Below are 13,166 nucleotides of genomic sequence, written 5' to 3'. Positions count from 1 at the left end.
TATCGATCCCTGTGGAACTCCGCACGGTACTTTGAGTGTATGTGAATTTCACCGTTATATTTGACAGCCTGCGACCTATTCTTTAAGTAACACGAAATTAATGTAATTGCGTCAGTATTCAAACCTACGTGATACAGCACCGAGAGAAGTATGTCATGATTGACAGTATCAAACGCTTTTGAAAAATCTAGTAAGATCAATGCAACTAATTTGTTTTTCTCCAAATCGATAAAAATGTCATCTGTTACTTTCAGTAATGCAGTCTCACAACTATAACCGTTTCTAAATTCAGATTGCAGCTCGGGTAGAAGATTAAATTTTGAAAGATGGCATTTCAACTGATTTCACAAAACTTTTTCTAACATTTTTGAAATAACAGATAGTATACTAATTGGTCTTAGATCATTTAACGTTTTTACATCTTTTTTTTTGGCAAAGGATATACTAACGAAATTTTCCAGAGATCTGGAAATATGGAACGTTCTATTGCAAAATTTATGATAGGCAGTATGACAGGCAGTATCACAGGACAGCACAATTTAATCATTTTCAAGGAAATGTTATCTAATCCTGCGGCATTGGAATGTATGGAATTAATTATCCTAATAATCGATTCTTCATTAACTAAGTTGAATGCAAACTTTTCAGACAATGAAACTTTGCCACTTTGACATGTAGTAGTTCACCAATTTGTGATTAGTGTTAGAATTGTTACTTGAAGATACAAAAAAAACGTTAATTACATTAACATCATCTAGGTGAGGGGGAATTTTGTTACTTTCTTGTTTATATCCAATTCCTAGACTACTCAACTCTTTGTAAATATTGGTATTTATTTGTTATTACGAATGTTAAATTCTATGTAGGCTTTTTTTCTCGTGTAACCGCTTTATTCACAACGTTCCTCAAAACCTTGAAGTAATGAAAATGGTTTGGGTCCTTTGTATTACGATATCTTGCTGCAGCTTTGTTTCTTTCCTTCATCATGCATTTAAGATTATACGTTAGCCATGGCGCTGCCTTCCTTCTAACTTTCGCGTTTATTAATGGAGCATGTAAGTCAAAAACAGCAGTTAATATATTATTAAGACAATGTACCTTATCATTAATGTCACTCGTCCCATAAATACAGTGCCACTCAATATTTTGAAGATCTAAGAGCAGTTTATCAATATCAATAGCATTTAGGTTCCTGTATGCAATGTATCTTGAGTAATAAGGTGAGATACTAATAGACAGTTCTGCAAAAATTACAGCGTGGTCAGATATTGAATGATTTATATCTACATCTGCATTACTGACTAGTAAAGCAACTGAAATAATTGCCTCCTCCTCACCACCTTGACCTTCTATAGAATCTCATAGAGGAAGCCACGTTTTCGCCTTGGATTTTTCTAGAGCGTCACGTAAATTTACAAAGAAAGGTTCAGAAACAGATCCTGCTGTAGATAACCGGAAACCGACACTATAACTCTCGCCAGGAAAGATTGCCGGTCACAGCACACCTTGTGCCGATCTACAATCTATGTTTTTCTTAAGATGCGAGCGACTTCCGGAATAGGATCGTGCCAGTGTTGAACGCAAAGTCTTTTTGTTCAACATTGACACGATACTATCACGGAAGTCGCTCACATCTTGAGAAAAACATAGATTGTAGACCGGGATCAAGTGTTCTGTGACCGGCAATCTTTCCTGGCGAGAGGTTTACTTAAAAAATGTGGTGGAGATATTACTACAAATATTTTTGTTATTTGGGATCGTGTTATCTTGCACTTGTCGTGGTAATCCATGTCTATCGTATTAATAAGGTTTCTCTTTTATGTCACTTCGTTTCTACGAAGATGCCTCAAAGGGAAGCTGTCGCACTTTTGTTGCAGCTGTAGAATATCAAACGGAAACGACGCAGGTACAGGAAATGACTCTTGTCATCATTTTAGAATGGCCCACAACCATGATACTTAGCTTAGTATCATGGTCCACAACGACCACAAGTTTCTATCTGCATGAGGCCTAATTCCTCTATTAACGATGATTTACGGCATTCGGGAAATGTAGATGCATCTCCTCTAACATCGAGCAGCAATTTATCCGTTGAAGGCGAAAATTTTGTTACACAGCATGTAAAACAAAAGGTAACGCTTTGGCTATATCCAGCGATAAACAACTTGAAGAATAATGACACAATTACGTTATCTACGAAAACTAGTTTTAAGAGAAAGCTTACCTAAATATAAAACACAAACACATTGGTATATTCCTCTATTTGCAATTAGATAATTTAAGAAGTTATTGGAAAAACAACAAAACCAAGTATTTTAACTTTAAGTTGAAGGGAAAATCCTAGGGAAAATCATTCCGACTTATTTCAGTTTTGCGGTTGAGTACAACATTCCACCTCAAACCTTACAATTTAATTAAATAACCACAACAACAACTTGGTATTTTTTTTATTTTGCCTTTATTTTTGAGTGGGGTGGTTTCAGCCAAGTCTGCTCTACCAACCCAACCCACTATACATTTACAAATATCCATGCCCGAACCCGGATTCGAACCAGGGTCCCTTAGCACCACAGTTCAGCTTTAATTGAAGTGCGGCATACGGGCCTGTATGAGAAAGTATTTTTAGTATTAATATACTTATGATATTAAGTATTACATTAATATGCTGCTAAAATCTAGTCAACTGATCTTGTAACATTTTAAAGGTTTTTGTATTCGCGTCATTTTAATTAATAATGTGTCATATGTCTCTTATATTATCAATGTTAAATTTATATATACACCCTGACAAGTGTAATAATAAATAATAAATAATAAATAATAAATAATAAATAATAAATAATAAATAATAAATAATAAATAATAAATAATAAATAATAAATAATAAATAATAAATAACGGTTGGCAGAGTTGGAGCTGCGTTTTCTCAAACCCCCCGCATAAACGGTTAGCTAGCTTGGGATTGGAACACAAAAAAAGAGTTTGAGTTCTTCCAAAGCGGTTGTTCGTTCTGGGCATATGTTCGTCATTACTTCGTTGCACTTGCCAATGGGGTGGAGCGCACTCAAATGGAAAATATAAAAATAATTGCCTCCCCAATGGGAGAGCGTATCACAATTACAGAATAGTCCCCCTCCCCTTCAATATTCAAAATTAGAAACTACGTGACACAAATCTTAGTAAATGCACTGTGCAATTAAAAATCTCCCATTTTGCATAACCACCAATCAAGAATGATCGATTAGCAACTAATTACTCATCATAACAAAAGGTTTCCTAAAGCAAAATGAAATACGATCAATAATTGTTCCAAGCACAAGGAATCACAGATAAATCGTAACAATCTTACCTTGAAATAATACTCGGCAACTGTAGAAAGCTCTTCTGTTAGCGAATCCGATCCTGAAACAAGGAAAAACTCCACACACCTAACTCCGTGGTAAAGTGGAAAGATAAGTCAAGGGCGTAGGCACTCGCAGGTATCGGTAAATTTAACCCAAGGTAACAAAACTTGTGCGTCAAACCGTATCGTATGTAATGTATAACTTATCCCGAAATTAAGCTGGATCGTAACTTAAACTAGAATTTGAATCCTCTTAAATAAGAGGGCCGTAGATGAAGCAACAATTGTCGATTGCAGTATAACAAATTACATCCGCTCTAAGTGAACGAAATGCAAACGGCTGTGCTTACGATAAAGAGGAAAGAACGCACTGTATAATCACACTCGGAGTATAGGTGAAATCCCGTCCAAACTAACTACTTCGGAATCCCTACATTGTGAATCCAATCCTCAGGGTTCAATATATACGGATGATAGCAATTAAAATTCCATCCGTTCTAACGCTTTCAGTTGTTTGTTTAAACGACGTGTATCTCGATACGGCGTATGAAGGAAAAGAAAGTGACAATCGACAACTGAAGGTTTGATGAGTTGGGGACTGGAGTTATTTTAATTTGTGCCGAACTCGCCTTCGACTCGCTCGGCATTGATTTCAAGTTGAGTACTTTTGTTTGATGTGAAGGAAGTTAGGGGCTCATGCAATATGCATTAATGCTGAGAAGGTCAAAGGTAAATGCGACTTGCCCCATCGATACCATGTAAAGATCAGTTAAGGGGCCTTTCAGAGGATACTTCGCTTTTCTCACCCTCTCGCCCTTTTGGCTCTGATTCATTCAACACTTTTTTCTTATTTGATTAGTTTAACGACGTAACGATAATTTGGGACTTGGATGATGGAACTTTGGTGGGTGACACATCCACCGCCGCTTGATGACTTTGAGAAGATTAAGGAGAAGACGAAGTGGGACTCTGAATGATAGTAAATGTAGGTTCTCTCATGTGAAGATGATGCAAAACCGGAGATACTTGAGAAATTCCGAAATTTTACTAGTGGAATTCAGCTGATGACGCCTGAATAGTCGATCTTACGGTGCTCCATCTGACAGCTGCGTCAAAGGAACAACTCTTGAAGGAAAATATATTTGTTCCAATCCATTTAAAATGTCCTCTCGCTCTGCCCATTCCTGGTGCGTGGTTCAATCAAGATCCCGTGATTTAATTTCTTCTTTAAGGTAATCCCCGCCTGGAATTTGATGAGTCACTGAAAACTTCGCTAGAGATAATTCTCACTTATAATTGCACAAGAGGTTTGTATTTAACCGAGTAAATTTGGGTTGTTAAGGTACTGAAAATCTGTTGCCTAGCAATTAGACGAGAAAAACTATCAACTAATAAAAATGCGACACCGAAGGTGGAGCATTTTTAGGTTGACAGTTTTTCGAGTTCAATTGCTAAAAGGAAACAGATTTGAATTGCAGCAACCCAAATTTACTCGGTTTAAATACAAACCTCGAGTGTAATTCGGCAGGACAATTTAACGAACAAGAAATTCACCAAACTAGTCAATTATTGACAGACGTCAAGCTAATCATATGGGAAAGGATAATGCGAGAATTGTTCCAAAATGAATAAGTGAAAAAACCACTAGTGCATTTGTCGCTGGAAAAGTTGCAGGTAACTTTTGCCGCTGTCAAAGTGACAATTACACTGCGGCTTATGCGATTTTTTATACATGAGTTGAATTGTCAATTGTAAATTCACGGGCATAATCCGCTCAGATTTGGAGAATCTGTGATTTCACGGATCCCGTTCATCCACGTATTCCCACTCATCTAATCAATTGTGTCTCACGGTATGGATCCACTCAGTCAGGAATTAATAGATCGACTGAACACAGAGTGAGCGTACTGTCAGCCTGAAGTTCTCGCTTACACGTTCTCGCAAAAAAAAACCTCTTGGAAAACGCTTCAAACTCTGTTACCAAGGCGAGGCTGCAAGACGTGCATGTTAAGTCAACTGTTCCCAATAAATTATAAATCAGTACACCAGGGGTTGTTGCCTTTTTTTGTTATGCATTGTTCATTGTGCGTTGAACACTATAGATATGCATACATATGTTTGAAGATAATAACCAAGTGGTTCATTTGTGCGATTACAATGGTTTTTCGCTATACTATTTTGTGGAAAATGAAGTCATAAATACTAAATATCAGTACTACTCGTATTATATTAAAATACATTTCTTTCGACTGCCCAAAGCGCCTTTAAATACATAGGTGTTTTGCTTATTAAGGAAGTGGGTCTGCGGAAATCTTTCAATCTGGTGCCTTGTTGAAATGCTGATTAAACATGATAATTTCAAATTTGTTTAAAGTTACACTCACTCCCGGCGCCATATTTTAAACTGCGATTCATTGTTGCTGCGGAGTAGCAACGATAACTCCAAGGCTCAGTTTACTTATCAAATGATAAAGTAACGAAGATACTTAATTTAATATCTATCATTTTATTTTAGGATCTACTCTCGATGTACTTTTTACATACGAGTAGGTAAAAACATTACCAGGAAATTAGTGGTAAGTGTAGATAAAAAAATTTGCATTTCAGAATTCATTACCAAAAATATCAAAAGGGTCCGAATTGAAGAGATTCCACTTGAAGGGTAGGAAGGTAGGAATTGCCTTCCGGCGTAGAGTCATATCCACTTAACGCATTCTTTTATCGGCTTGATTAGGTGCGTCATGTAATTTTCCTCTTATTTGAAGATATCTAAAGAGTAAAGAAAGTAGGTACCTTATCAATTCCCATTCCAAATTATCACTGACAATCTCAGATATGCCTAATAATTGTACTTGATCTGCTTAAAATCGGTGTCCCTATGAGAACTGCGAACAGAAATATTCCAATAGCAATATTTCAATAGAAATTAAAATATTGGAAACATTTGAAGGATTACTTCCATGAAAGTATCAGAAAATCGCAGCCTCTAAGAATTCCGATCATACCCGATTGATCATATGCGTGCGGAATTGCACAAGTAAAGGTATTTCTAAAGGAATATTTATCACTTTACTACACTACAATTTTCCCTCTCTTAATGCATTTAAAAATGCCCCTACTTAATTTTTTACAACCTTCCTTGGGATTTGTTACTTAAATAGATTGATTTTTTTGTGGCCACGGTCTTTTGAATTAACCTTAATTAAAAATCAAATTTAATAACATAGGTACAGCAAAATTCTATATATCTCAATATCTATTCACTGGGAGCATTTCTGTCTTGAAACTAAAGTAACGTTAAATGAAAACAAGTTAAAAAAGTCTCTGCTGTACCATCATTAGACTTAAGCGCATGTTTGACTTCGCAGATCAGTAGCTTTCAAGGAACGTGACATCAGTAGATTTCTGGCGCAAGAATAACTTGGAATTTGACGGTTCGGTGGAAAACCATTCTTTCCCTCGAGATTTTATGAGCGTACTGTGCAGACATTTCAATTCTCTTCTTCCACTGCAGCACCAACACTCGCTCAATTTCGTGTGAGAAACTTATTGGCCTTCCTGGCTCATAAAATAATTGTGAAATGATAGGACTGTAAGATGGACCTTTCCGTCGGATACCTTTTCTTCTACGAATTTGTCTGTTGCCCTCTGGATGAAGTTCTTTCGGGCGTTTACTTCCAAGGTTTATAGATTGCAAGCAAGCAAAATTTCAAATTTCAAGTGTAAAAGAATTCCAAAAAAAAATCCATCAGATTTTTAACAGACTTCCAAAACTGCAAAATAAATTTATTGAATTTTAAAAAATTCCATGGACTTGCAAAGAATTCCATTACATTTCTTAAATTCCAAACTCCCCAATATCGGAAAAATATGGGACCAATGTCAGACTTCAAGTTTTTTAACCGCGTTTCTTCTGAAATAAAGCAAGGTCTTTTTGTTCCTAGGAATGTAAGGTCAAACGGCGCAATCGGTTATTGCGCTTGCTCAAGCTGCACGACCTTGCCAGTTTCAATCTTGGATTTTCGTATATCATTAGAAAACTAAAATCGATTAATCGGTAATTAACGGACCTAAACTTAATAAGAGAGAAACTAGATGTAAAAACAATTTAAATATTCCTACCGGAGCGATCGAAAAACTGATAAATTTAATACTTAACTTAGATGCGTTATCGGCGGCAGAACTAATAATTACACAAAATGAAAACACGCCTCGTCTTCTAGAGCAAATGTGTAAATTCAGAAACTACGTAGTAACGAAGCGGCCGACTTATAAGGCCTCTGGATACCGGGTGTTCAGCAAAGTTGGTCGACTTCACAAATATACGGTGCGGTCACAACTTCGGGTATGAAACTCAAGGCTTCGTTACATGACTACTAACCCCCTCCTTGCACGGTCAGGTCAGCTGTCTTTGCAACAAAAACCCTACTAAGATGGAATTACGCTCTATATCTCCGACAGAGTCTAAAACCTCCGGAAACCACTATGAGAACAATATTCCATAGAATTTAAGTAAGCAGGAAAACGATAGCAATTCTTTTAAATTTGAAAATTGTTTATCGTAAATTCGTTATACAAAATAATAAGGAATTCGAATTGTGAAAACTTGAACGATTTAATTTTGTGCAGTGACATCTAATGCATACATCCTGTACATAATTTTACTGAACATGTTTATACTGCAGTTCAATAGAGGGCCTAAATAGTATACTTGTGTTACCTATGAAGAGTATATGGTTAGCCTTAGCAATCTGTTCTTTGTGTATTTACGATGTCGCAATAACACGGTAGTACGAATATAATGCCGAAAACGCGAAAGGTGTACGATATTCCGTAGCCAAAATCTCAATCGATTAATAAAAAGCTTAAAAGGCGCCCGAACACCCGACACTTATTGCCCGAAAAAAAATCAGATTGAGATCAGATTAGGTATCCCAAACCCTCTGGGAGATACTGGGTGGCCGTCGCACATTCTTCTAAACTGAACAAATTAAATTAAATTCGATTTCTAGGGGCGTTCATAAAAATATGAAAAAGCAGCTTAATTTTAATTGCGTTAGGTCAGAAATTTCCGTTGGGTGAAATGGGTGCGATTAGAATGTAGTAAGTCAAGGTTCTACGAGAGGTATCTATCTGATAGGGAAAGATTCTAGTGGAGTAGTGCAACCGCCAACCACGTCATGGGAAGTCAGTGTCATGAATCGCGAAATGACGTTGCATCAGAGCCAATTGTGTAACAGCAAGTCCGTGTGAGAGCGAAAAACCGGATTAGTGATTCCATTCGTGTCCTTTTCTACTTCTGTCAGCAAAGATAAGTACTCCCTTTGTGCATCGTCGCTATCAGAGAAACAATACGATCGTGATAAGAGCTGCGAGAAATTTCTGCGATAAGCTTACACCCTTTAGATAACTATAACAGTTCAATGAATGAATCTTGTCAGTGCAAAAATCGGATACACCAAGCAAAAACTATCGAATCTCTTCGCAGAAATAAATTAAACCCATCCAATTATCGCAGTTTTCAACAAAGCAAAATAAGATACCAAGAAATACATGCAAGTTACTTCAAGTCGACCACTCGAGATAAACTATCCGCGATTACATACGTATATAAAGGATGCCCACTTATACGAAGTTAGTTGTGGTTTTTCGACAAGATGTATCTCAGATTGGTGCTAATTTTTGCGCTAGTTCAATTTTCTACGCCAACAACGATAAGTAAGTTTTTTAATCTGTTAAACCGCGATGATACTAATCTGGACGTTGAAGGTGATTGGAAGTACAATCTGTACAGAGGTCTACAACACTATGTTCGCACTGGAGAGGAGTCAGACCAATTGCGCCTCACTGCGAGAGAAATTGCGTTTCCACAGTTATTCCGCAAGTCATATGTCCGGAAACAGAGAGACATGATGGAAAGCATTGTGTGTCCGGCATGTGACATTGGTTTGGGAATAGTTATAACAGCTCGGCGAGCAGGAGCTTCAGTGGAAACATTGGGAGATATAATAGAGTTTATCTGCAAGAGTATTATAATAGAATCAGCCGAAGTATGCAAGGGAGTTGTAGAACTTAACAGAGACATTTTGGGGTATATCATCGATAATAAACCAGATTTAACTTCCGAGAGAGTGTGTTCCATCCTTCTTCAAAATTTCAACTGCAAAGACAGCAACCGTACAGATTGGACAATAAAAATTCCGCCTCGCTTAAGAAATAATGCCCCGCAAGTACAAGATCCGAAGCCGGGAAAGTCGTACAAGATTTTACAGCTGACTGACATGCATTATGATCCCGATTATAAGATCGGATCAAATGCAGTTTGCGTAGAACCGTTATGCTGCCAGGTGCATAGCCCAGGATTGAGATCTGAGGACAAAGCAGGTTACTGGGGGGACTATCGCGGTTGTGATTTACCATGGCATTCGGTTGTTGACGTTTTAGATCATGTAGTTGATCAACATGTAAGTGCAAGCTATATTGTTTGCAGTTGACTATATGAGCATTATTTTCAGGGAGATGTGGATTTAATATACTTTACTGGCGATATAATTAACCATAAGGTATGGAAAACTAATATAAAGGAGAACACAGAGGCAATCAGCAAGGTGTTCAAGCAACTAAAGGAAACCTTTGGAAACTTGAAAATTTATCCAATTTTAGGGAACCATGAACCGCATCCTGTTAACATGTACGTGATTTTTAGGTTTCGTTATTTTTCTAATTGTTTCAATTCTCAGGTTTTCATCGAAATTTGTTGATAACAATCATTCTCTAAGTACGCGGTGGATATTTGAGCTTGTGGCTGAGGAGTGGAGTAGGTGGCTACCAAAGGAAACCAAACAAACAATTCTAAAAGGAGGGTACTACACTGTCCTACACAGACCTGGATTCAGAATAATTGCGTTAAACAGCAACGTTTGCTATACTATGAACTTTTGGTTATTCCACGATGACGAGGATCCCTTCGGGCAGCTACAATGGTTGGCCGATACACTAGCAAAAGCCGAAAAACTAGGGGAGCGAGTTCATATACTGTCGCACGTAGCCACTGGCGACGCGACCTGCTTACACAACTGGGCTGAAGAATATACTAAAATCATCTACAGGTATTTTTCACTGTCATATATATCGTACGGCAAACTATCCCTTACTTTACAGGTTTTCACACATCATATCAGCTCAATTTAATGGTCATACCCACAATGATGACACTGTAATCCTATTTACGCAAGACAAGAAACCCGAACCGGTTAATATTGCGTTTAATGGAGGAAGTCTTACGCCCTATTCAGATTTAAATCCAAATTACAAAGTATACGAAGTTGACTCAAACACACAGGTAATGACGATCTCACCCCTTTAGTGTAATTCTAAAATAGTCTCTACGTAGAACGTGCTCGATTTCGATACGTGGTCATATAATTTGACAGAAGCAAATGCTGATCCCCAGATCTCTCCCCAATGGAAGAAGCTTTATAGTTTTAAGGAATCATTCGGTCTTTCCAGTGTAACACCAAACGACGTTGCAAAGCTGGTAGAGAGGATGACTAAGGATCCTAAGCTTACCGAATCCTATTTCAGGTTAGTTTCCCACGCGAGAGTTTCTTTGCCTATTTCTATTTCGTGAGTTTAGATTCCAAAGTCGTGAGGCGGATTCCTCATTGGCCCTGGGGTGCGATAGTGACTGCGAAATTGAAAATATTTGTTACATGGTCACCTTTGTGCATGGCAAAAATTTTCAGTGCCAAACATTTACGGATATGTACAACTCTAATAGACCAAAACCGAAACCGACATAATGTATTTTAAAGACACAGTAGTAAGTTGTATCAACTGAATTTGTGAATATATCTCTTGAAATAAATACTTCAATTTGTTTTAAATAACATAAATAATTTCGAAGCAAACTTTGAACCCGAAAAACTATAAATAGCCCCCTTGTTGGTAAACAGATGTATACATCAATCTGCCTTTACTGAAATATTGACAATTATCCACCTATGTACAAGATCCCACATAAGGTCAACCTTCGCCCATCTGTATACGGTGCGAAATACATTTTTTTTAGCAATCTTCATATGGAAACAAACACATTGCAAATGGGTTTCCTAAACAAATTAAGTCAAGACTACTCTTGTAAGATTAGTGTAATTAATATTTCACTGCTTTTATCACATGGACATATTACTTCCTGATTGGCGAATGAAATTCCCAGTCCTACAAAAGAAGCTGAGGGTATTTGAAAGTACATTATTTAAGATTATACACGAATATTTGGACTTAAAAAAAGTATCAAAAGTGGTTGTTTTATTGTTTACAAAACAGAAATCAATGCAGTGGGCCGACTCTAAAAAATAAAAACCTTCGTCTGGAAAATTGATAACGACCATTTTTTGGCACTGTGAGAGCGTTTCACCTTATGAATACATGGTGATAGGGCCCACGATTGATGGTGAGGTTTATATGGAGGCATGAAGGCCTTCAAAGGAATACGACCTAACTCATAGCGACCAAAAACTGTACTACAATTGCAGGGTCCACAAGGCTCCCCATGTTCAAGCCACTATCACAAACCGCATCTAAAAGACATCTAAAAAAATGCCTCAAGGGACTAAGATGATGACCTGAAACGCGCAGTAGCGTAGTTCCAGTGCAGTAGATATGTCTCGTCGAGACGTTCCAACGGCCCTTTGAGAGTACGTCGACACTCCGTTATGCAGATATTTGCACTGAAAGCTTTGACGTTACCAGTAGACCTGTCTCGGTCTCGTCCAGATGTTCCATCTTGCCCTTTACGAGTACTCTCTTCCGAAACTTCGTTTTCGAGATATATTCACCCTTACATTTTCACATTGCCAGTAGATATACCTCGTCTAGACGTTCCAGCAGCCCTTCTCCTTCGACAGTCCATTCGTAGCAAATTTGGTTTAATCGGTTCAGACGTTTAACCGGAAATGGGAGTTTGACACATTTGCGCATGCGCGATTCGGCCCAGAAGCATTTCCTTTTATGACTGAGAATATGTTCGGTTCAGAATTTTATCCGGAATTGAGAGTACAGGCAGACAGACCGACAGACCGACCGACATCATTAAGATTTTGTGTAATTCTGATTCCTGGTACTCTAAAACGTAAAAGAAGTTGGGGGGTTGGGTGTCGCTTTTTACTGCAATGCAATACCTCCCTTACTAACGTGCGAGTGGTAATATAAAGTCTACCTTGAACTTGAACGGTGCGGAGTCGAGAAGTATAAACTAAATCGTCCTAAAATGCACGCGTGAAAAAGCCAAAAATGTAAAAGATCTCGTCTACTGTTTCCTTGTATAGGGTCCCAAAATGCAAGTGAAAATCGGTTTTCCAGCCGGCCAGCGTACTCTTATGATAACGTTCAAAAATTAAAACTTCTTTAGTTAATTACACGGGCCCCTGTTATCATAAAAATTTGGGACTGGTGCTATTTAAGCGCGCTTCCAACAATACCAAATCCTAAGAATAAGTGTACCAAATTTGGTTATAATTGGTTCAGACGTTTAATCCGAAATTAGAGTTTGGCACATTTGCACATGCGCGATTCTACCATAATGCTTTTCAGTTCTTTCTTTTATGACTGAGTATAATTATGTGTACCAAATCTTATTCCAATCGGTGCAGCATTTTACCTGGAATTGAGAGTATAGGCAGACAGACCGACAGACCGACCGACATCATTGAGATTTTGTGTAATGTGGGGGGGGGGTCGTTTTTTACTGCTTGTTTCTTCTGATGACGGATTATTGTTAAACAACATATCGGCAGCAGCACTGTTAATTAACTACTGATGA

The 13,166-nt window shown here is 37.7% G+C and overlaps 2 protein-coding genes across 3 annotated transcripts in view; both read left to right on the top strand.

The window, feature by feature from the left end:
• LOC116169370 (transient receptor potential-gamma protein) overlaps positions 1-13,166 on the top strand; it is a 433,246-nt gene that overhangs the window by 139,684 nt on the left and 280,396 nt on the right. The window lies entirely within an intron of this gene.
• On the top strand, positions 6,651-11,190 carry LOC116169377 (sphingomyelin phosphodiesterase-like). Its single transcript, XM_031485460.1, has 7 exons — positions 6,651-9,061; positions 9,113-9,807; positions 9,859-10,034; positions 10,084-10,452; positions 10,505-10,685; positions 10,737-10,927; positions 10,980-11,190. The coding sequence occupies exons 1-7, from the start codon at positions 9,001-9,003 to the stop codon at positions 11,143-11,145; spliced, it is 1,839 nt and encodes a 612-aa protein (XP_031341320.1). The 5' UTR covers positions 6,651-9,000; the 3' UTR covers positions 11,146-11,190.

The sequence above is a fragment of the Photinus pyralis genome, unplaced genomic scaffold (assembly GCF_008802855.1).
Source record: "Photinus pyralis isolate 1611_PpyrPB1 unplaced genomic scaffold, Ppyr1.3 Ppyr1.4_LG4, whole genome shotgun sequence".
Classification (NCBI taxonomy): domain Eukaryota; kingdom Metazoa; phylum Arthropoda; class Insecta; order Coleoptera; family Lampyridae; genus Photinus; species Photinus pyralis.
Note: the sequence above shows the minus strand (reverse complement) of the source record. Positions and strands in the feature narration are given on the sequence as shown.